The following is a 26,288-nucleotide window of genomic DNA, read 5'->3' as shown; positions in this document are numbered from 1 at the left end:
AATGGCCTTTTTTATCAACACCAAGATTATAGGTTTTTATGAACATAGCCTATAGGGAAAGTATGCTATCTCAGGTCCTGCGAATGGTCACCATTTAATAAATTAACCATTTTAAAAACCATTTTACCATCTTAACAGTCGTCCTGCAGTGTACTAATATTTCAAAGTCTCTCAATATGAGCTCATAAATGCATGATATTTAGGCTATAAAGGGATTAGCTGTTTAAAATAGTTTTAGATGGGGTTTAGCATTTCACACTACAGGATATGTCAACTTTTGCAAAAGTAAAACTATCCAAAAATCAACCTTAAAGGGATAGTTCACCCAAAAATCATTCAGGATCAATCATGTACTCACCCTCAAGTTGTTCCAAACCTGTAAGAATTTCTTTCTTCTGCTGAACACAAAAGAAGATATTTTGAAGAATATGGCAAATAGACTTCCATAGTATAGAGGGAAAAAAAATACTATGGAAGTTAATGTGGCCAATCAACTGTTACCAACTTCAAAATATCTTCTTTTATGTTCAGCTGTTCACACATCACTGTTTACTCCAGTCCTGATATAGATAAATTAACTAAATTAATAACTAGTTTCTTACATCGGAATGAATCAATACTGAATTTACTTAACCCTTTGATGCATAAGCTATGAAAACTCCTTCTAATGCACAACATGGATCAAAAATGACCCGTATTAATTTCCTGTGTAATTTCAATCATGGTTGAGTGTTTCTTTGCTGAATCTTAAAAAAGAAATGCATTTTATCATTCATTTATTCCAGGTATTCCTTAAAGGGATAGTTCACCCAAAAATTAAAATTTGATGTTTATCTGCTTACCCCCAGTGCATCCAAGATGTAGGTGTCTTTGTTTCTTCAGTAGAACACAAATGATGATTTTTAACTGCGACCGCTGCCGTTTGTCAGTGGTATAATGCAAGTCAGCGGGAACTTGGACTATAAGAGTAAATAAAACACGACAGACAAATCCAAATTAAATCCTGCGGCTCGTGACGACACATTGATGTCTTAGGACACGAAACGATCGGTTTGTGTGAGAAACCGAACAGTATTTATATCATTTTTTACCTCTAATACACCACTATGTCCAACTGCATTCATCACTCGATTCGTTTGGTCTGATCGCGCTCTGACAGCGGCAGTGATGTCTCGCGCATATACTTCAATGAGAGCGAGCCATCACTGTCGTTGTCAGAGCGCGATCAGATGAATGCCGTTGGACATAGTGGTGTATTAGAGGTAAAAAATGATATAAATACTGTTCGGTTTCTCGCACAAACCGATCGTTTCTAGTTTTATTTACTCTTATAGTAGAAGTTCCCATCCACTAGCATTATTTGACTGACAGACAGCAACAGTTGGAGTTAAAAATCATCATTTGTGTTCTACTGAAGAAACAAAGACACCTACATCTTGGATGCTCTGGGGGTAAGCAGATAAAGATCAAATTTTCATTTTTGGGTGAACTATCCCTTTAAATATCTTGTTTTTGATTGTCAAAAATCATTATGTTCATTTTTTTCTTTCTTTCTTTATAAACAAACACAGTTTTTGTATGTCTACATCAATTTTACACACATGGGTCAAAAATGACCCGTATTCATTTCCTATGTTATTTCAATCATGACTGAGTGTTTCTGTGCTGAATCTTTGAAAGAAATGTTTTTTGTCATTTATTTATTCCAGGTATTCCTTAAATATCTTGATTTTGATTTTCACAAATCGTGTTTATTTTTTCTTTATTTTTTTATAAACACAGCTTTTGTATTTCTACATCAATTTTACACACATGGGTCAAAAATGACCCATATAGAAACCTTTGCAAATTTTCGCAAGTAGGAACATATTTATTGCAGAAAACTCTTCATCCACCACACATTTCACGACTCAACATGGCTGCTTTTGTATATTTGATGGATGAAAGTCATATTATATTTCATATTATAGGCTATATAATATATTTCAGAATTTTTATTTTTTGTCATAAACCAATGCTACTGGTCACCTTTTACATCTATCAGTGTTCCTGAAAAGTAACAGTTTTGAACAAGGTTTCTGTCCAACAGTGAAAATATATAATAAGTGTATCGATCAACGGTTTGATGTGTATTTGAAAATATTATTGTGCTTTTGATTTTCTTTATCTAGAGTGTTAGTGGCTGGTCCTCAACAGAACTGAGATGGATGATGACATCACTGTAAAAAATGCTGAAAGTATACTTTTCGCACAGTCGAACACAATTTAAATGTGTATGTGCAGGTTGCACATACACAGTTACAGAAATCAGGCGGAAATTATAAAAAGTTACAAAAATCTCACGTACGCATAAAAAGTTAAGTATACTTTGGCCTTTAGAAAGGTAATGACACAAAAAAATTTCATTCAAAAAGAAAGGAAAAATTAAAATGAAGTTTATTGAGTAATACCTGGAATAATGAATGATGAAATTAATTTATTGTTATATATGCGATATAGAAAATAACTCATTCAGGTCACTTTAGACCCATGCTGTATATGTCCAAAACTGTAAACACTGACAGACTTAAAGGGTGACCAATTGCATTGATTTATGACAAAAAATTAAAAATTACGAAATATATAGCCTAATATATTAAATATAATAAGACTTACTTCCATCAAATTTACAAAAGTAGCCTTGTTAAGATGTGAAATGTGTGGCTATTGGCTGTATGAATTGAAATTGAATGAAATCGATACCTGTTGAATTTTTCACAGACAGCATACGAAGTTCAACATATAAAGATCTTCATCGCTGGCAAACAATAGGATGCATTTGCAGATTTGTTTTTAATTGACTGTAGATCCGTTTGTTGATAAGAACTGGCCCTATGACTGAGCCTGGATTCTCCCAAAGTTTTTTTTCCCCCATTCTGTCACCTGATGGAGTTTGGGTTCCTTGCCACTGCACTGATGATTATGGTGTACAGAATTTTCCAGACTCAGCAGAACTTGTAGTTTTAATCCAACAATCCAAACTCTGAAAACCCAACAGAAAATGAGAACTTTTGCCGTTTTTGCCATTTCCAGATGCTGTATTTTAAGAAACTCCTTCTAGAGCTTTAATCAGATCAACATCATATTTGGTCAGTCTAATCTAAAGGCCTTTGCAAAGTTAAATTGCGAAGATCTTGAGTTTTTGCTGAAAAGCGCGACCATAGCGGCCTGATAAAATTTGATGTTTCATCATGAAACAGGAAACTTGGGCATACAATGTCCGATCTGCCCCAAACTTCACATGTTTTATTAGAGTCCTGGCCTGAAGACGTCTACATGACAATATTCAGTTACAGTCAAAGCGCCACCTGCGGGCAACAGGAAATGTCATGTTTTACACTGTGATTAACTCTGAGATTTAACCAGAACAACATCATATTTGGTCAGTCTAATCTTATGGCCTTGATAAATTGCAAACATTTTTGCCATGAAAGAGGAGGTTGTTGTAACTCAGGCATACAATGTCCAATCTGCCCCATACTTGTGTGATAAGAGTTCTGGCCTGAACACATCTACATGCAAATATTCAGTTAGTCAAAGCACCACCTGCTGGCAGTAGGAAACGTGGCACATCAAAATGACTTATTATGCCATATTTCCCTTATATTTACACACTCAATTGTATGTCTTGCCCATTGTTCACTGTGTTCCTAAGGCCAGGGGGTGGTGGTGGTGGTCCCAGGTGAGAGGACCCTTTCAACCCTGCTTGCAGCTTTAATTAGTGCCAAAGCCCTGAAAGGGCGAAGGCCCTATTGTTTTTCTAAGGACTATTATATTTTTCAACCATCCGGGGCATTTTGGGGGCCTTAACGTGCTCAAAAACTTTTGAAAATGGGCACACATATTGAAATCTGCGGCCATTAGGACGCCACAGATGCTGGGACCCAGGCATGGGATGAATGGGATCCGAAAACTATCAAACACGCTTGCATGTATTAGTATGAAACTCGGTACACATATAGACCTCATTGGGCCGAACAACTTTCATGCTCTAAGTTATACGCCGACTCAACAGGAAGTCGGCTATTATGGGTTGTTTAAAAAAATGCATGCTCTGGAATTTGATATACTCCGCCTATGCAATTAATTCGATCACCACCAAACTCGGGCAGCATAAAGTCATTGAAGATGCTAAATTGCGAGCGGATTTTTTATATCTTGAACGGTTTGGCTGTGGCGAGGCAACAAATTTATGGCGAGATAAGGGAAACAGGAAGTGTGTTATAACTTCTGCATACATTGATTGATTTTTATGAAACCTCAGCTGTGTATTTGTTGTAGGAGGCCGATCACATGGATGGGGCTATTGTGAGTCAAAGTTATAGCACCACCAACCGGCAGCACGAAGTGTGTCACTATCAAAATACTTTGAGATCACCCTCCTTTTTTTTACCCAATTTGCTTCAAAATTCGTTGGAAAAATGTCAAGACACAGTGAATGTAGACCTGTGAAAAGATTTTTGATATTATCAAACACTGTTGCCACAGCAACAGATCAAACTTTAATATTTGTTTTGGCAGATTTTTGAGACTCTCAGCATGCTTCAAATTGCATGAAACTCGACACACACGTCAGGACTGTCATCCAGTAGACATGGGCAAAGAAACTGGTGACGAGGAGGGCCTCTATAACGCCACCTTTTGACAAAAGTAGGGGGTCAGTTTACAGTCACCAAACTCGGTACACATATTGTTCTCATTAAGCTGGACAACTTTCTCATTTACAGTCATTAGCTCCGACCAATAGGAAGTCAGATATTTTGGTGGATTTTTGACTGTGTATTTTTTTCTCTCTCTCTCACTCAGAAGAAAATAATTGAGACTGGAAATGACTTGAGAAATTGACAAAATGTTCTGTTTTTTTGTGTGTTTTTGGAAAGTGAAGATGGTTCTCCACCCACAAAGAAAAGCAAAGTAGAATCATCTTCTCAGGACTTGGATGACTAAAGCTGACTAGTTTGCCCCCACATATTTTAAACACGTCACTGTCGCAAACCAATGAGGAAAAGCGTCCCACTCAACAAACTATTCCTGATCTTCAAGTAGAGCTTCACCCTGTTCTTCATCTTCTCACCTGGAGTGGACGTTTGCAGACGTCACTGTGCTGGTGAACTGAGGCCGAAAGACTGACCTGATCCTGTGAGACACCTCCAGCCTCGCTCCATCAAACTCATGCACGACATCCAGCGTTAGTTTAACAGTAACAAGAGTGAATGCACTGCATAGATTTGTCAAGATGAAAGATGGAGTTGCTCCTGTGATCATCTTTGTTTTAAGTCATTTATTATTTAATTCAATGAGTCTACTAGTTGTTTTTCTAACTACTTTGCAAAGGTTGTTGTATGTTTATAGTGCAGGTGCTTAGTTTGTTCATAGATTCTACTGGTTTGTGTGCCTTCTGGCTCCATGATGCGTGTTTTTTTACTTTTTTAAATTTTAGGTTTATGTTTGGGGTTTTTTTAAGCTTTTGAAAAGCATCACTGCTTTTTACCATCGGGGAGGAGGAATATTTTGTTAAATGTCAAAATGACTCAATATATACCTCATTTTCATTTCCTCAGCTGGAACTTAATTCTTGATCGATGGATGATAAATCAACTTCACTGAACACAATCTGGCAGTATTTAAACAATGTCATTTTTCAACTAAATCCACACTGATTTCAATCTGATGTACAAAGAACTCATGATGATGAAATACTCTAGATACATTGGGACCATGTTTTCTTGAAATGATTTTGTCTTGTACAGTTGATTAATTTTGCTTTTATTTGTTCTATCATTAGTGCTTGTTTTTAGCATATTCAATTTATTCAATTACGTACAATCTTGTACACAGCATTAATTGTCACCGAAATGTTTTTGATACAAACATAATTTAAAGCATTTTGCCTTACACATACAAGTAATAGAAAGTGAAGAGAGGTTTATAAATATAAGACTTCTTTCACCATAACTAATTCACACATTTCACGATTTCAATTCATAAGCTTGCTATTTGATTCCGATCTTGTTTAATATTGATTAATTCAGATTATCATCAGGAACAGTATATGTTAATTTTTCTCAAGGGAAAAATCTGTCAACTAATGTTGTAAACATACAGGGAGCCCTGTTAGCTGGTAGACCTATAGGCTATTGTTAAAGGTTTAAATTAACAACTCAAATGAATATAACGCATTTTTTTATACTAATAACATTATAATATTTTTAATGATATGAGTAAAAATATAATAAATATGTAATATAGTGCATAATTTAGCCAATGGTTAATTTTTCTAGCTAACATGGTCATTAAAGGGTTAGTTCACCCAAAAATGAAAATTCTGTCATTTATTACTTACCCTCATGCCGTTCCACACTCGTAAGACCTTCGTTAATCGATTTAAATATGTTTTTAGTACCTTTATGGATCTTAAGAGAGGAAATGTCATTGCTCCCTATGCAGGCCTCACGGAGCCATCGGATTTCAACTAAAATATCTTAATTTGTGTTCCGAAGATTAATGAAGGTCTTACGGGTGTGGAACGGCATAAGGGTAAGTAATAAATGACAGAATTTTCATTTTTGGGTGAACTAACCCTTTAAATGGCTTTCCTGAGATACAAATACGTTGATGTGATTGATCAATTACATGAGACTGACATTTCGGTAAGTTGTACTGTATTTTTCCAACATTCTAACCAGTAGCGGCTCCTGACCATAAATTCAGGTAGGTGTATATATATATTTTTTATGCATCTTTGGCCTGAGTTTTTGTTGCATTTACACTGTTCTGACCAGCAGGTGTCACCAGCGTATAGTGTTTGGAACGATTCGAAACTGAATCATTTTGCGAATTGATTTGAAGCTTTGAAAAGCGTAATTTCTCCCACCACTAATCTTAAAGGTGACCTATTATGCCCTATTTAACAAGATGTAAAATAAGTCTCTGATGTCCCCAGAGTGTGTATGTGTATGTCAAAATACCCCACAGATAATTTTTTATAGCATGTTAAAATTGCTACTTTTAGTGGTTGAGCAAAAACGAGCCGTTTCAGTGCGGTCCCTTTAAATGCAAATGAGCTGCTGCGATCGTGCTAAGAGGGCGGGGCTTCAAGAGCTGATTCTCCAGTGCCAGGATTCAGTCAGGACGCACTATAATGTAAGAAACTGCAAATATATGCTGCATGGAGATAGAACAGGTATAGTTTAGTTCAATTACGATTGTCTTCTTGTTTTTAATCTACTATATTAGTACAGGCCTGTTGTACCGTCCGAATGATGGCCAAAACTTTACCCATGAGTTTTATGACGTTTATTGTGCTTCACACAAAAGATGAAGCGTCTGTTTTCACTCTAGAAAATCACTGTAAGAGCTTAATAAAACACTGCAAGTGTGCATTAAAATATTATCCATAAACTCTCTCTCTCTTTCCCTTGTATTATCATCACCAACATAGTTTTAACGAGTGTTTCTGTGTTATTTGCTAACAGTAAACAAATATATAAACACCTTATGCCTTTCGGGTGGTGCTTGATAAACTTTATACCCGTAAATAAGCTCAGATGAACTGTAATAAAGTGCCCTTACCTTCATTACTGCCGTATCCAGTATCAATCTGGAGACTGTAAGCTGGATCACGAACAGTTTTTACTTGTATATCCTTGAGTAGCACATTTTTAGCACAGTCTCTGTTTTGTATTGTCTCTTTGTATTGATATTCGTTCACTAAGCAGTCCGGTGTGAAATCGCGCAGACATAAACGAATTTCGGCAGAACTGAGGGATCATTTTCCTGGAAAACCAAGTTAATCCACCTCGTTTTCAGCAACTCAGATTTAGGTATTAAATGGAGAGAGCTATGTGGATTAATCCATCCAGCTATAGAACACCTAAAACGCTTGGGAGGCGTTCTCGTCAGTGCAGCAATGGCGGACTCGCTATGAACGCGCTCAGGGCGGGTCTGTGTTCAAACTTCAGTGTCAGTCAACACTGTGGGCGGGACATGTGGCTTTTGTGACGTCACACTGTCAGGGATCTGGAAACGGCTTGTTCTGAGACACTGCTTATGATTTATGGGGATTAAAAAAAAAGGAGTGGGTGGATTTTTATCACAATAGGGTGGTTGTGTACACACACTGCCAACACACATTTATGTCCAAACACCATGCAAAAGTGAATTTTGCATAATAGGTCCCCTTTAATAGCAGGTCAAAACGGGCTTTCTTTCTCTCTCGCATTAGAAATGTTAAGTGAGTTACTCAATTCTTCAGTATAACTTTCAATAAAGTATCACATGGCAAGCATTAATCATTCAAAGTGTCTTCATTGCCAACCATATTACAATATTACATGGGGGGCACAAAATTAATTTCCATTTTGGCCAAGTGAATTATTTTGGCCATTTTGTGGCGAGGCTACAGAAGGGCCAGGGCGGCACTGGCCCACCCAGATTGATGGCTGGCCCACCCAATCAAAGGTGCCAGAATATTTCATTTTATTTCCAGACACTACTTGGGTCTGGAAATAGTCATATCTGTTGCGAAGGCCTATATATGATTTGAAAAATGTATTATTAAAAGTACATATAACATGATATGTTTATATTGCGCCGGTAAACTCAGCTTTCCAGAGTCGCGGCGGCAGCTGTTTCTATGCAGCGTGCGTCACCGTCCATGAGTCGCGTTTATAATAGCCTACGTGTGCCGGTTTGTTTTAATTTTTACCGTGATTGATTAGCCTATTTATTCAACAGTAACAATGTATTCTGTGGTAGTCAGCTGTGTGTAACCAATTTAAAAATGAAGTAATGACAATTAAATTAAATCGAGCTTTGGTTCAGTATCCTTCCCCCACACCATTATGACGGTAACTCTCCAAACAAGCAAATGCCCCCCCATGTTATTCCCGATGTGATCCGTCAGCTCCAGTCCACTAATTTGGAGCGGTTAAGGCCTAAGCGGACTTCTTTTCCCACGTTCCCCTCCGTCTCGCGCACAGTTGAGCGCGCAAATCTTTCTAAGATACTCATTTGCCCTTGAGCGCGCGGGCCTTTCAACTTTGCCCATGAGCTCGGAAAGACGCGTTCGGACGCATGCACACGCGGTTAATGGTCATAAAAATTCGGCTGCGCGGACACTGTTCAGGGAGTCAAAGCTAGTCCACGGTCTAGTAAATGTTTCTTGCTTGCGCCGACTGAAAAGACATGAGACAAGAGAGACTCGGACATTGCAGTAAACACTGAACGGTCTGTGCGTGAATTTGGATAAAACAGTTAATCGATTTGATGCCGCGTCCGAATGCCGTTTATTCCTTCACAGTGGCATATAGTGGATGGGCATGCAGGGCTATTAATTTTTTTTATTATTATTATCATGCTACTTTTATTATTAAATTAATATTGCAATTAATTTGCCCCGCGATATCATAGCGCATCACCGCATAACCGACGCGCTGCGAGGACAATAAAATATTAATTAGATAGCTCCTCATTTAAAGAACAACTTGTTTAACACGAAATACTTCTCAAATTAACGAAACCTTTTTTCTTACTATGGGCCACAAGAGAAATATTAAGAAAATAAATTAGAGTCATCTCTCATCTCTAAGGGAATATGCGCCGTTATTGCAGCGTCGGATGCCAAAAACTCAAGTCAGGTTTTTACTTTGTTTCTGTAGTGAATAATTGACTGGAGTTTGAGACTTCTTCACCCACATAACTCTCACGCAAAGTTTGCACATTGGTTGTGTGATTTCCTGGCTCGTCTTCATTGGTTTAAAATGGAAATATTTTTCAATATTGCGACGTGGCACTTTTCTTTATTGCTCGCAAAATGGTGGACACTGATTCACATATCATCCACGTCATTTCCCGTGATAATAAAATGAAGTGAATAAACAACAAGCTCTATATATATATATATATATATATATATATATATATATATATATATATATATATATATTAGAAAAAAAATAGAGGTCCACCCTATTTCACCAAGGTCCACCCACTTAAAGATTTCTGGCCTCGCCACTGGGTTACACCCTCAATTTTGATTCATGCAAGTATGGCTCATATCTATTTGAATGATGAAAGACTGAAAACTTCAAAACTGTTGGTCAAGATTAGGAATAAAATTAGACACATATGGTAAATTCAGCTTCTTTAGCTCAAACTCAAAATCTACAAAATAAGTGTTATGCTCTGGGCAGTTACTTTGACACGTACCACTACCTAAAGATTGTTGCAGACCACATACACTCCTTCATGGCAATAGTGTTCCCTGATGGCAGTGGTCTCTTTCAGCAGCATAATGCATCATGCCATACTGCAAAAAAAAAGTTCAGGAATGGTCTGAGGAAACTAAAGAGATTAATGTGTTGCCTTGGCCTCCAAATTACCAAGATTTTGATCCAATTGAAAATTCATGAAATGTGCGGGGCCAAAAAAAAAAAAAAAAAGATCCAGGCCCCACATGATAACTTGGAGGAGTTAAAGGATCTGCTGCTGAAGTCAGGAGGGGGACCTACATGATGATCTGCTCCTGTTGGCCTCTCTGCTGCCACACCTGACCTTCACTGGTGAGACTGATTATTTAACAGCATATTACAATGACTTTTACAAGTGTTTAATTGGTATATGCTGAATAAGTTGACTAACAGCACTATCTCTCTCTCAGCTCATGTGAATGTGGGTATAGTGAATGGCAATGAAGTCAGACCCCACTCCAGACCTTACATGGTTTCAACATGGTTTCTCTTCAGGCATATGGGCACCATATCTGTGGTGGATTCCTCATTTCTGATCAGTTTGTCCTGACTGCTGCACATTGCTGGAACGGGTAAGAGATTGTTTAGCGTGAACTGAAATGTTGAGTAAAAATGATTTATAATGTCTGAAGTGCAACCTGTTTATCAGTTATGACATAAATGACCATTTCCAATACGCTCTTTCAACAGACTTAATATTCTGATGGTTGTTGTTGGTGCTCATGACTTAAGGGACAGCAAGAGTTCAGATCACATCAGAGTGAAGTCCTACATCCCTCATCCAAAATATGAAGAAAAAATTCCTTATCAACCTTATGATGACATCATGCTTTTGAAGGTAGCAAGCTGTAATTTAGTTTTTCAAAATAATATCCAGTCAGAAAACAGTAGCACAAACCACTATGTTTTAATTTTTCTTATTTTAAAAATCTCCAGGATGTCTTGAGCATCCAATCATACAACTTATGAATCAAACCTTAACATGTATAGCATTTCAAGAAATATAATAACAAATAAGAAATGTATGTGCGTTAATGTGTGTGTGTGTCTTCAACTTCTGGTTATGTGTGAGAGTGTCAGTGTGTCCAAGGACTACTACTTCTTGCTTTGTCTAGGTAGGTGCATGATGTGCACAATGGAAAAATCCCAAGACACAGAGAAAGTCAAAAAGTGAAGCCCAAGAAATAAGAAATTATTTAACACTGGCCAAGTGCCTCTTTAAGCCTGTTTTCTACATTATTGATTAATTGCTCTGTTTAGCAACAAAAAATGGACAAAAAAGACAGAAAACATGAAAAATTACACACAGCATAAAATAAAGAGGCAAATAAAAAAATTAAAAAAATCTCCACTTTGCCTTTTCAGCTTCTGTAATAACCTCAAAAACAACAGTATAATCAACAAATTTCAGTGATATAAAAGATGTATTTGTAAATTGTTGTATTTTTTAATTACAGCTAGAGAAAAAAGTCCAACTAAACAAAAAGGTTGGAGTGTTGCCGTTACCAAATGAAGGAGAAGATGTAAAACCAGAGGCTGCCTGTAGTGTTGCCGGCTGGGGAAGACTGATGACTGATGGCTTAGTGAGCAATGTTCTAATGGAGGCAAAAGTGTCCATAATGAATAACAACGAATGTAGAAATAGATGGGGACCATCATACTCAGTCTCACAGATGATCTGTGTATATGGCCGTGGTGGATCCTGCCAAGTACGTTCAAAAGATGATTCACAGACTTTATGGTAATGTATGAACTGGTTTCACTACTGATGTGTTGATCTGTGTTTCTTAACAGGGGGATTCAGGAGGTCCTTTGGTTTGTGGAAACACTGCTGTTGGTGTCACATCTTTCAGTGCCCTACGCTGTAATTCATCTGATCATTCTAATGGGTATACTAAGATTTCAGCATATATTCAGTGGATCGATATAGTTACTAGAAATGTATAGTGACTTCATGGAAACTAAAAAAGGAAGAAATGTTATTCTTGAATTCTTCCATAAAGATTCTTTCAATAAAAGTATCACATGGCAAGCATCAATTATAGTCAAAGTGTTCTCATTGTCACAACCATTGTTTAGGTAATTTAGGTAACACCCTCACTATCCAGTCAAGCCTTTAGACTCATATCTCATTGAATGGGAAAAACTGAAATATTACAGCAATAATAATAAAAAAACATTAATATATATAAAAAACATTTCAAAACAGAAATATCATCATAAATTGTGCAAACTGTGCTGCTTAAAAAAAATTCTGGTAAATCCTCCAGAATTTGAGTTGTAAAATAAAGAGCTTTGTAAAGATCTAACCACAGATAGTCAGTTTTACTAAGCTCTCAACTGATTTCTCACAGAATTTACAACATGGGGCAGATTAAGTATAATATATATACAGTGGCAAGAAAAAGTATGTGAACCTTTTGGAATCTCATGGTTTTCTGAATAGATTTGTCATAAAATGTGATCTGATCTTCATTTAAGTCAAGGGTATTGACAAACATAATGTGTCTAAAAACAATTATACAAAAAAATTCTGATCTTTCATGTCTTTATTGAACACACTCATTCAACATTCAAAATGGCAGTGGAGTAAGTGAACCCTTAGAATTAATAACTGGTTGACCTCCCCTTGGCAGCAATAACCTCAACCAGGCGCTTCCTGTAGCTGTGGATCAGACCTGCACATCGTTGAGGAGGAATTTTAGCCCATTCTTCCTGGCAGAACTGCTTTAGCTCTCTGTCATATTCTTTGGATGTGTATGGCCCTCTTCAAGTCAATCCATAGCATCTCTATTGGGTTGAGGTCTGGGCTCTGACTTGGCCACTCCAAAAGGAGGATTTTGTTTTTCTGAAGCCATTCTGTTGTGGACTTGCTCCGGTGTTTTGGGTCGTTGTCCTGTTGCATCACCCACCTTCTACACAGTTTCAGCTGACGTACAGACATTCTCACATTATCCTGAAGAATTGTCTGATATACTTGGGAATTCATCTTCCCCTCAATGACTGCAAGCTGGCCAGGCCCTGATGCAGCAAAGCAGCCCAAATCATGATGTTTCCTCCACCATACTTTACAGTTGGGATGATGTTTTCATGATGATATGCCGTGCCCTTTCTACGCCAGATGTAGCGCTGTGTGTTTTTTCCAAATAGTTCAATCTTAGTTTCATCAGCCCACAAAACATTTTGCCAGTACCGCTGTGGAGTATCAGTGTGCTCTTTTGCAAACTTCAGGCATGCAGCAATGTCTTTTTAGTAAGCAGTGGCTTCCTTTGTGGTGTCCTGCCGTGGATACCCTGCTTGTTCAGTGTTTTACGTACTGTAGACTTATGAACAGAGATTAGCAAGTTCCAATGATGCCTTCAAATCTTTGGCTGTCATTCGGGGTTGTTTCTTTACCTCATTGATGAGTCTTTGTTGTGCTCTTGGTGTCATTTTGACTGGGAGCCCACTTCTTGGTAGAGTAGCAACAGTCCCAAAGCGTCTCCATTTGTAGATTGTTTGCCTAACTGTAGACTGGTGAATTTCTAAAGTCTTTGAAATAACTTTATAACCCTTTCCAGCTTTATGTAAAGCAACAATTCTTGATCGTAGCTCCTTTGAAAGCTCTTTTTGGTGAGGCATGGCTCAAATATATACAGGTGCTGGTCATATAATCAGAATATCGTGAAAAAGTTCATTTTTTTATTGTAAATTATTTTAAAAAATGAAACTTTCATTTATTCTAGATTCCCTACATGTAAATTAAAAGATTTCAAAAGTTTTTTTTTTTTTTTTTTTTTTTTTTTAATTTGTTGATTAGAGTGTAAGTATGTATCAAAGCATATTAAATGCAAAGTTGACTAGAAGGAAGAAACTGGGTAGGCAAAGGTGCACAAGCAACAGGGATGACTGCAAGCTTGAGAATACTGTCAAGTAAAGCCGATTCAAACACTTGGGAGAGCTTCACAATGAGTCAAATGAAGCCGGAGTCAGCGCATCAAGAGTCACCACATTCAGACATCTTCAGGAAAAGGACTACCAAGCCACTTCTGAAACAGAAACAACGTCAGAAGCATCTTACCTGGGCTAAGGAGAAAAAGAACTGGACAGTGAACAGTGGTCGAAAGTCCTCTTTTCAGATAAAAGTACATTTTGCATTTCATGTTGAAATCATGGTCCCAGAGTCTGAAGGAAGACTGGAGAGGCACAGAATCCAAGCTGCTTGAAGTCTACTGGGAAGTTTCTGAAGTTAGTAATGATTTGGGGGGCCGTGACATCTGCTGGTGTTGGTCCATTGTGTTTTATCAAGTGCAAAGTTAATGCAGCCATCTTCCAGGAGATTTTGGAGCACTTTATGCTTCCATCTGCTGACAAGCTTTATGGAGATGCTGATTTCCTTTTCCAGCAGGACTTTAGCACCTGCCCACAGTGCAAAAACCACTTCCAAGTGGTTTGCTGACAATGATATTACTGTGCTTTATTGGCCAGCCACATGCCTGACCTGAATCTATGGGATATTTTCTAGAGCCCAAATCTTGGCCCTAGCCTGGCCCTGGCCCGAGATGCTCAGGCCTTAGCCCGGCCCGTGTCCGTCAGCTTGTCAGAATTTTCGGCCCGAGCCCGACTGGAGCCCGTTTTTTTTTTTTTTTTAAATCCTCTCCATAACGCAGCCTTTGTTGCAGCCATTAAAATGTTCAGTTTTGTTTGTAATTGCAAAGTAGTTGTAATCCTTTTCGTTTCTTTATTAAGTTAATTTAGAAAAATGTTTGGAGCACTTCTTTGATTATTAAATTGAAGATTATGTTTTTAAAGTGACGACCGCGGCGGACGACAGTGAGTTGAGCATGTTTGATCGATTTAGACTCTCAAATCGGCACTTGTTCAATAAAAGCCATAGATATAAAACACTAATATAAACATATCATAATGTTAGTTTAAACGTTTATTAGCAGTAAAAAGCAACTTTTTTCAAGCTGAGGCGGGCTGCTCTGCTGCTCGTAACAGCGTGCGGAAAAATAGCAGAAATTTTCAAATGCTACAGAATCGTGAGAGAAAAAGCACAGCATCCGCATTGGAAAGTTTTAATTAGGGATGCTCATAATTGACTAGTTAACTGTTAACCAAGAAGTTTGACCAATTAATACTATCGGTTAGACGGTTTAAAAAGAAAACAAACTCCAAACATATAGCTATAGACAACATATCCTATAAACGGTATTCAGAACAGAACCATAACGAAAAATAAAAGAACATGTCGCCTACCTCTCCAATTCGGCACAAATCCAAATGTTTCCATATTCGTGAAGTATTTGAATGCTAATCTATTATTTATTATGTAAATTATAGGCTTTGTACTTCGCTCGCGTTCCAACAATACATCCTTGTGCTTTTTAAGTGCGTCGATAGTATAGGGCTGAACGCCACAGATTGTACAGACTAGCCTATATATACATTGAGCAATGTAACTTTGATTGACTGTATTTTATTTTGATAATAAACAGGCTGTGATGTTGTAACGAGGTCAGTAGATGTGGGAAGAAGGAGGCGGGAACCGGCGAACGTTCAACAAAAGTTTAATTCAAAATAAACAAAGAACAAAACGAAAGTAAAGCGTAAAGTCCAGGCCTGGTCCTCTCTCGTCCTTCACTGATGTCGCTCCTCCTTTTATGCCTCCGGGGCCCTTCGTGAGAGACTCGCAGGTGACGCTCATTATCACTCGCGTCACTGGCCTCGCGCCGTTCCCTCACGGCTCTCGCCCGCCCTGCTCGTCACATACCCCCAACGCCCTCGCAGGCCGGGGGGTACTCCCACGACTGCGCTTACTCCCCCCCGGGGCCTGTCTCGGCGGCCGCAGCACCTGGGGGTAAGGACAGACGAGACGAGAGAAAGGAGACGGAAGCAAGGGAGCGACAGGACGAGAGAGGGGAGAGAGGAAAAAGAAAGAAAAAAAAAAATTCTTGGTCCGGTTCCCAGACACACTGCCGCCCGGTCCTCAGCCAGCCGGGAGGCTCTTCCTCACGGTGCCATGCGGTGGCACTGGACGCTCGGTGGACGGCCCGATCCTCGACCGCCTCCTGGCGGCCGGCGATGGCTCCTCCGACTGAGGGGAGCCGGCAGCGAGTCCCCCGTCCCCTGCTCCTCCCCTTCATGGCGGACGGCAGCAGGCTCCGGCCCACGGCAGACGGCGGCGACTCCTCCACTCCCTCCAGGTCCAGGACAGCAGCCACCCCACCTCGTCCCAGGAGCACGGCATCCGGGTCTCCGTCCCACCTTTCACAAGGCTCCAGCACCACCGCCTCGGGCAGCCTCTCGCGGTCTACACACACTCCCGCGCTGCCCGAACTCCGCAGCACCGCGATCCCCCTCAGCAGCGAGGGCTCTTCGACAGCATGTCCCTCCTTCCTCCCGGGTTTCGGCACCAATGTAACGAGGTCAGTAGATGTGGGAAGAAGGAGGCGGGAACCGGCGAACGTTCAACAAAAGTTTAATTCAAAATAAACAAAGAACAAAACGAAAGTAATGCCGGCAGACCCTCGCGGACGTCTGCCGGCCACACAAACATAATAAAACATAACGTAAAGTCCAGGCCTGGTCCTCTCTCGTCCTTCACTGATGTCGCTCCTCCTTTTATGCCTCCGGAGCTCCTCCGTGAGAGACTCGAGGCCACCTCGCAGGTGACGCTCATTATCACTCGCGTCACCGGCCTCGCGCCGTTCCCTCACGGCTCTCGCCCGCCCTGCTCGTCACAGATGTCAAGTTAAAAATGTGAGAACTGATTAGGCTATGTTGTGTATGTGCACAAGGCGCCGGCGCGATTTCTCCATTCAAGCGCTGCGGGTACGTGACGTGTGAATAGCTACTCATATTCTGTTGTTTTATATGCCGTATTTGCACATGCATAAAACTAAAGCCTTGAAAATAACATTTTGGTATTTTTAATGGGTCACACCGAAATGAACATCTCTAATAATCCACTTCTCACTCTTCCAGCTGCTGCGCTGAAGGTGCACTCTCTGCTAAACTAAACATGAGGACGCACGTACGCAGCCTCAGAAATGAGACGCGCAGCTATGGTCTCATCATGTTTCCGCCAGCACAGCACTATATCTATGCATGTGTTTGTTTTACCATCATCAGCTTCTCATGGTTTATTTTAATTAATGGATGTCCAAAGTATTAAAAGGAGGAGAAGCCTAAAACAGGCCCGAGTCCCGGCCCGCCTCTGAGCTATGACGTGAAAATCGGCCCGAAGCCCGGCCCGCGGGCCGTAAATAAGTCGGGGCCCGTAGGGCTCGGGCAGAAATGCAGGGCTCTAATATTTTCAAGAGAAAGATGAGAAACAGTCGATCCAACAATATATAGATGATCTGAAGGCTCAATAGTGCCTCAGCAGTGCCACAGGATCACTTCCATGCCACACTTCACTTATGCTGTGATTTGTGCTAGGAGCAAGTCATTTGCTGTAATATGTGCTGCCGACCAAGTATTGAGTGTACAAATGAACATACTTTAAAGAACTTGAACTTTTCTGTTTTGAAAATCCATTTTTTGATTGATCTTAGGAAATATTCTAATATTTTGAGATACTGGATTTTGGACTTTCATGAGCTGTACACTCTAATCATCAAAATTAAAAAAAAAAAAAAAAAAAAAACTTTTGAAATGTTTTACTTTACATGTAGGGAATCTAGAATATATGAAAGTTTCATTTTTAAGAATAATTTACAATAAAAAATTAACTTTTTCATGATATTCTAATTATATGACCAGCACCTGTATGTGTGTGTGTGTGTGTGTGTATATATATATATATATATATATATATATATATATATATATATATATATATATATATATATACCCTGACAATTGATAAAAGAACACATATTATACAGACATTTGATATTTAATATTATCAGATGATTAGTGAATTACATTTGATAGATTTCCCTTCAATAAAATTTACAATGAGTTTAAAAAAGATGTTTTTATCCATCTGTGGCCTGAGTTTTTGTTGCATTTACACTGTTCTGACCAGCAGGTGTCACCAGCGTGTTGGGTTTGGAACGCTTAGTTCGAAACTGAATCATTTTGCGAATTGATTCGAAGCTTTAAAAAAGCGTAATTTCTCCCACCACTAATCTTAATTAAGCACTAAGCTTTCTTTCTCTCTCGCATTAGAAATGTTAAGTGAGTTAAGTTCCTCAATTCTTCAGTATATAACCTTTAGTAAAGTATCACATGGCAAGCATTAATCATTCAAAGTGTCTTCATTGTCAAAACCATATTACAACATAGGCGTAATTTGCGGGTGGGACGGGTGGGACATGTCCCCACCACTTTTTGAAAGGGTCGATATTGTCCCCACCACTTTTTGAAACATCTCGCGGATATCTAATACAAAAGAAACACCTCTAGTTGATTATCAGTTTGTGTTAATAATAGGCGATCTGGCGCTGGGATGTGTTGTTTTTGAAATCATGTTGAGTGCTCGTTGTCGCTGTTATCAGAGGCGCAACAGTGTTCTCTTGGCGCTCGTGCACACTGCGCAGTCCTCACGCGGACGAGCGCTTCAATCTATCGCTGTTGCGGAGACTGTCTATTCGTTACGTTGAAATCACACAACAACAAAAAATACACATAAACGTGATCCCTGCTCTTGATATACAATCACTGACGAACATCTTTGGTTTTAATGAGAAAAAAAAAAATCATACATGGTTGGATTCGAACCCGGAATCTCTTGCATGCTAAACGAAAATAATGCCTCCAGTCCATCAGAACAATCTAGTTTCATTGGCGGATCCACGTATTTATTAACTAAAATACATACTCTCGAGACATATTGTATTATAGCAGATGTAAGGAAGAAACTATCATATTAATTTTAATATCATATTATTATTATTGTAATAATACAATTACAATACACCCCAAATACGCATTCCTGTCCCACCCACTTTTTAAAACAAAGTTACGCCACTGTATTACAATAATACATGGGGGCACACAAGTCATTTCCATTTTGGCCAAGTGAACTATTTTGGCCATTTTTGTTACACCAAAATGGCCAAAATACACCAATTTTACACCAATTTTGATTCATGCAAGTATGGCTCATATCTATATGAATGTTGAAAGACTGAAAACTTCAAAACGGTTGGTCAAGATTAGGAATAAAATTAGACACATATGGTAAATTCAGCTTCTTTAGCTCAAACTCAAAGTCAACAAAATAAGTGTTATGCTCTGGGCAGTTACTTTGACAGGTACCACTACGTAAATATAGTTGCAGACCACATACACCCCTTCATGGCAATAGTGTTCCTTGATGGCAGTGGTCTCTTTCAGCAGCATAATGCATCATGCCATACTGCAAAAAAAGTTCAAGAATGGTCTGAGGAAACTAAAGAGATTAATGTGTTGCCATGGCCTCCAAATTACCAAGATTTTGATCCAACTGGAATGTGCGGGACCAAAAAAAAAAAAAAAAAAAAATCCATGTAGGCCCCAGCTGATAACTTGGAGGAGTTAAAGTATCTGCTGCTGAAGTCAGGATACACGATATTAGGCACGTTGTCTTAATGTAGCCTATGTGCTGTGGTTCATGAAAGCCAATAGACCATTTTCATATTTCTGGGTTTCTCAAAAATGGAAGTTGAATAGAAAAGTAGAGAGAGACTGATAACAAACGTCAGAAGAGAGAAAGATGTCAACTATACCATCACTCCCATAGATGGTGTATTAGAAACACCCTCACAGCAGCATAAACTATTTTTTATTCTATTTTACCACTTTTTTTTTTTTTTGTAGTTCAAATAAGTTTGTATACTAACATATAAGTTAATGATATATGCTTACATTCTTAATTCTTATCATCCAAACCATCTGTGGCTTCAATGAAACCACATGGATTAACAAGAACAATAATTTCTAATCGTGTTGATCATACTACAATATTAAAAAAAAGAAGTAAGTAACAGTCAGCTCAGGGACTCCACCCACCTCTGTATATTATATATGTATAGTATATTAATACCATGTTTAGCCAGTGAGAGCTCACTGATCGTCTTCATCATGACCATCATCATCTCTCTGCTCCTGTTGGCCTCTCTGCTGCCACACCTGACCTTCACTGGTGAGACTGATTATTTAACAGCATATTACGATGACTTTTACAAGTGTTTAATTGGTATGTGATGAATAAGTTGACTAACAGCACTATCTCTCTCAGCTCATGTGAATGTGGGTATAGTGAATGGCAATGAAGTCAGACCCCACTCCAGACCTTACATGGTTTCTATTCAGGAGTGTGGGGACCATATCTGTGGAGGATTCCTCATTTCTGATCAGTTTGTCCTGACTGCTGCACATTGCTGGAAGGGGTAAGAGATTGTTTAGTGTGAACTGCAATGTTGAGTTAAAATTACTTTTGACTGATAATGACTGAAGTGTACCATGCATATCAGTTATGACATAAATGATCATTTCCAATACGCTCTTTCAACAGACGTAATATTCTGATGGTTGTTGTTGGTGCTCATGACTTAAGGGACAGCAAGAGCTCAGATCACATCAGAGTGAAGTCCTACATCCCTCATCCAAAATATAGTCCTACAAATAAACCTCATCATCATGATGCTGACATCATGCTTTTGAAGGTAACAACCTGTAATATATTTAGTTTTTCAAAATAATATCCAGTTAGGAAACAGTAGCACAAACCACTATGTTTGAATTTTTCTTGCTTTAAAAATTACTGAAGGGATTTAAATAATTTCTCTGTAAATGGCCAAGTGCCTCTTTGAGTCTGTTTTCTACATTATTGATTAATTGAAAAATTACAAAAATGGGCAAAAAAGGCAGAAAACATGAAAAATTATACACAGCATAAAATAAAGAGGCAAATTTAAAAAAAAATGAAAAAAAAAAACTCCACTTTGCCTTTTCAGCTTCTGTAATAACCTCAAAAACAATAGTATAACCTGACAAATTTCAGTCATATAAAAGATTGTTTATTAAAAATTGTTTTTTTAATTACAGCTTGAGAAAAAAGTCAATCTAAACAACAAGGTTGGAGTGATACCATTACCAAAGAAAGGAGAAGTCACACCTGATACTGCCTGTAGCGTTGCCGGCTGGGGAAGACTGATGACTGATGGCTCAAGGAGCGATCTTCTAATGGAGGCAAAAGTGTCCGTAATGAATAACACAGAATGTAGAAATAGATGGGGAGCGTTATACTCGGTCTCACAGATGATCTGTGTATATGGACATGGTGGATCCTGCTTTGTACGTTCAAAAGATGATTCACAGACTTTATGGTAATGTATGAACTGGTTTCACTACTGATGTGTTGATCTGTGTTTCTTAACAGGGGGATTCAGGAGGTCCTTTGGTTTGTGGAAACACTACTGTTGGTATCACATCTTTCGGTGCCCAGCACTGTAATTCACCTGCACTTCCTAATGTGTATACTAAGATTTCAGCATATATTCAATGGATCCGTACAGTAACTGGAAATGTATAGTGACTTCATGGAAACTAAAGAAGGAAGAAATGTTATTCTTGAATTCTTCCATGAATGTTCTTTCAATAAAAGTATCACATGGCAAGCATCAATTATAGTCAAAGTGTTCTCATTGTCACAACCATATATAATTTAGACAACACACTCACTTTCCAGTCATGCCTGTAGATTCATATCTTTTTGAATGGGGAAAAACTGAAATACCCATATATATTATATATATAATACACACGAATCAGAACCTTTTTATTTGTCTGTCCATTTATAGATAACCAGGCACATATACACGTCATCAGTATGAGGGCACATCCATTACAAATGTTAACACCCCCACTTGCTCTCATACTGTGCAGTACTGTATACAATAACATGTTTAAGTTTCAAGTTTATTATATTTATATTATATTTATATTATAAAGCACATTTAAAACAACCTTGGTTGACCAAAGTGCTGTACAAAGTTACCTATGTCCATTAGCAAAAATTAAAAATAGACATTCACAAGACGTTAAACGCAGATACACTGTGGGTTCTGTTTTGATAGATAAAGGCAATTTGTTCCACAACTTTGGGCCAGCGACTACCAAGGCTCTGTCCCCCCTGCATGGCAGTCTAGATCTGGATACCCGTAATAGATGACTGGTCTGTGATCTGAGTGATCTTACTGAATTATGCTCAGTAAACAACTCTGACAGGTATTGAGGAGCAAGATTGCTTTGTAGATAAACAATAACATTTTAAATTCAATTCATATAAAGTCCATGATACGATATTTATTGCAATGTTTAAAAAAAAAAAAAAAAAAAAAAAGGAAAGACTTTAAAAGGAAGACTTTATCAGTTTGAAACAGGAACCAGTGTAGTGTTTTCAGTTTTTATAACAAGGAAAACACATTAAGCAACCAAAAAAATAGTAGTAAGGGGGGAAAAAAAACTCAAATTTGGAATACAACTTATTTAGATTTATGGCTTTCTAGCATTTTTAGAGTTCAGCATGTTTCATAAAATATGTATTTTAAAATAAAATGTTCATAAATCATTTTAATAATCTTAAACCACTATAACTTTTCACCTAGTTTCACAGACAAGACATAAGATAGTCCCAGACTAAAATGCACGTTTGAGCTGTTTTAACTGAAAGCAATGTGTACTGACAGATCTTAAAATCTGTCAGTGCCATTTAGGGCTGGGTATTGCCACAATTTTCACAATTCGATTCGATTACTATTCACATGCTTTCGTTTCGATTACAATTCGATTCGATTCAATATCGATTAATTTGTTTGTAGTATTTCAGTTACAGTACATGGCAAATTCTCTCAACTAATGCTAAAAATTCTCTCAACTAATGCTGTAAACTACACATGGGAGTCAGCTGGTACTACTATAATAATATTGAAGGTTAAATTAACTTATTTATATACAAACACTTAAATTACACTCAATGATGTTTTTATTATAAATAAAGTTTATAATTACATAGTCATATTTCTACTTTAATTCGTTTTTTTAAAAAAAATCATTTAATTCGCGACTGATTTATTCAAACATGCATTAAATATTGAAGAATATTAAAAAATATAATGAATATGTAACGGTGCATAGCTATATTTATCAGAATGCTTTCTAGAGTTCATTTTTCTAGCTGACTAATGAGTTTATGGTCACTGAATATGTTTTTCTGAGGTAATGTGACGTTACGTGACATTGTTTAGTACAAGCTGTTTTATTGACGTCTTTCTGAGGTTGAAGCACTGATTGAGCGATTACACAAGACATGATACGGATTTCGGTAAATTGTACTGTATATTTTAACATACCTTCAGATGTTCATTCATGTTTATTTCACGCTGTAACTGGTATTACAGCGGAGGAGAGGATGTTCACATGTGCTCGTGCTGCCTCTTCTCTTTAGCGCCTCAGTTAAAGAGATCTGTCACATCACATTAAACACCGCCAAAACGGTATTTATTTTTTGAATCTCATAATAAGATGGACGTCATTTGAAATCTGAGACTTTGCTTTATATCAAAAGTAACAAAGTACAAAGATTATTGCAATTTATTGGATGGGAGGCGCTACATGTTCTGTTCATTCATCAACTGAAAACAGACTAGACTAATCGATTCTTGGGATTTAAGAGTCGATATCGTTTCGTAAAAATGAGAATCGATTAAAATCGAGAAATCAATATTTTTTTACCCAGCCCTAGTGCCATTGTTTTGTTTCAAGATGCACACCACTTTATAGGGTACATTTATAAAATATACTTAAATGTCCTAATTGAACTAAGGCCTAATCCTGGCTTATTATAAGCCCTGTCTGTGAAACCAGGCCTTTATGTTTCACTTTTTAAACTTTTTTTATTTCAACAATAATCTGCCAATGCTCTTCATTAAAATGAGACCAAACTTAAGTCTGTGCTCCCAGGCTTCAAATTTTTATGACAGTTCCCTTTTGAGGGAACTCACGCTGCGTCTGGCAGGAACGCATAGGGAACACCCTTAGCATGAAAGTGTCTGATGCATGTATGTCAACTAGTCCAGTGGCGAGAGTGAACGTCATGGGCGGGTGATGCCACGACCAGGAAAGGATAAATACACATCCAGTAAGACCGGCTTTAGCTTTTGTGCCTCAGCAAAGCGCTCTATGTGAAAGTGTCCTTGTCTATTTATTGTTGTCTGTCCCAATTTAGCACAGCTCAATATTTACAGTATTATGGCGACACAAACATTTAAGCAGTGTGCTCCTCCCTGCCCTCGTTTTCTTACAGGTGGGGATACACACGAGTTATGTGAAGTGGAGCATGCTCTGTCAGCCTTCGCTCCGCCCCCGACTGACACTTTGAGAAAAGTGATCAGGCTAGCGTTCCCCATGTTTCTGGACCTGCTGCTGCTGAGGCAGCACGGAGAAAGAAATCATGGGGATCACAAATGGATCTGTCGGAGGGGTTTGAGATGGGCGCAAGCGTTCTTTGCCTTCACCCGGCGGATCCATGGCTCAATCTCTGGCGGAAGCCCACGTCGCGGCTTCTTCTGCCCAGGGAGAGAGCCTGTCGTTTCAACACTCCAGTACTGAGGAATTGGATGTGTTGAGCATCAGAATGGGGGAAGATGATTCGCCATCTCTTTCCTCAGCATATGAGGAGCTGGTGGAGGTGATGACTCGCACTGTGTCAAAGTTAAACATCGATTGGCCAGCCAAGAAAACTGTCAGTTGTCCAAAAAGCAAACTAGACATTTTAACACCAAGCACAACACCTTCACCATGCGGCCTTAAGGCACTGGTGCTTCCCACAAAATCATTAAAAACTACATCTGGGTTAGTGGGAAAAGCGTATACAGCAGAAGTTCAGGCTGGTGCATGTCTGCACACTATGTCATTACTGCAGGCTTATCAAGACGATCTGCTGAGGGATCTGGATGGCGAGGAGGGGATTGGCCCTGACGCAGTTCGAGAACTGTGTTGAGCCACAGATTTATCTTTTAGGGCCACCAAGGAGACTGCCAGAGCAATAGGGCAGTCTATGGCAGCCTTGGTGGCAACGGAGAGACATCTGTGGCTCAATTTATCAGATATAAAAGATAAAGACACCTTTTCTCCTCAACGCCCCGCTTGAACACTCTGGCCTCTTTGGCGACTCCGTTAATACAGTCGTCAAGAGGTTTCAAGAGACCAAGAAGCAAGCGGAGGCTTTTAAAAAATTTCTACCACGCCACCATCCATCCTCTGGGGCTGCTGGGCATGAGCAACCCCAGCCGTAGAGCTCCTCATATCAAGCGCAGCAAAAAGAGAGTGTTGCATCTCATGCTCCACCTCAATGATACAGTGGACCTGAACGACACTCTCAACCAAAGCCTTCGAAGCCGAAGACTGATCTGAGGGTCATTCTTCAGGCTAAGAAGGCTTCGGCTTGCGGAGAACACCTCATGATACGGTGCCCGTTCCATCTCGTTGCCCTCAGGGGACCGTTCTGCCAGCAGTATCCAGCGATTCAGCGCTCATAAGACACTGTGTCACTAGACACTGCATCACACTTGCAGCCTCTGAGGAGGTTAAAAATGCAGTCAAATCGGTTGGTTCCTGCCAGTATGTCTCAGGTCACAGAGATGGCTGCTCTCAATACACCAGAGGCCAGCCTCAAGAGGCTGGTTCCCTTAGTAGATTATCTGGCAGAGTGGAAACGTCTACCAAATGTGTCGCTATGGGTCCTGCATGTTATAGAAAAAGGGAACAAAATCCAGTTTGCGGTTTCTCCACCTCTATACAACGGGGTGCGACTAACTTTAGTGCATCCCGGGCAGTTATGGAACAAGAAGTAAAGACCCTGTTTGCAAAGGAGGCTATAGAGTCCCTGTAACCAACAGACAGTCAGGTTTATACAGCCGATACTTCATAGTTCCGAAAAAGGATGGAGGGTTGCGTCCCATATTAGATCTACGTCATCTAAATCGTTTGGTCAGAAAATTGAAGTTCAAGATGTTGACATGT

At 38.9% G+C, this 26,288-nt stretch overlaps 1 protein-coding gene and 1 pseudogene across 1 annotated transcript; both read left to right on the top strand.

The window, feature by feature from the left end:
• The first annotated feature begins 6,325 nt into the window (after positions 1 to 6,325).
• LOC125250584 lies at positions 6,326 to 12,362 on the top strand (annotated as a pseudogene).
• Positions 12,363 to 20,306: 7,944 nt separating this feature from the next.
• On the top strand, positions 20,307 to 21,904 carry LOC125262550 (mast cell protease 4-like). The gene is made up of 5 exons (XM_048181368.1): positions 20,307 to 20,406; positions 20,503 to 20,653; positions 20,779 to 20,929; positions 21,312 to 21,560; positions 21,646 to 21,904. Exons 1-5 carry the CDS (start codon positions 20,346 to 20,348, stop codon positions 21,796 to 21,798), a joined length of 765 nt encoding a protein of 254 aa, XP_048037325.1. The 5' UTR covers positions 20,307 to 20,345; the 3' UTR covers positions 21,799 to 21,904.
• Positions 21,905 to 26,288: the final 4,384 nt, after the last annotated feature.

Source organism: Megalobrama amblycephala, linkage group LG1 (assembly GCF_018812025.1).
Source record: "Megalobrama amblycephala isolate DHTTF-2021 linkage group LG1, ASM1881202v1, whole genome shotgun sequence".
Classification (NCBI taxonomy): domain Eukaryota; kingdom Metazoa; phylum Chordata; class Actinopteri; order Cypriniformes; family Xenocyprididae; genus Megalobrama; species Megalobrama amblycephala.
The sequence above is the reverse complement of the archived record's forward strand: the minus strand, read 5'-3'. Positions and strand labels throughout refer to the sequence as shown.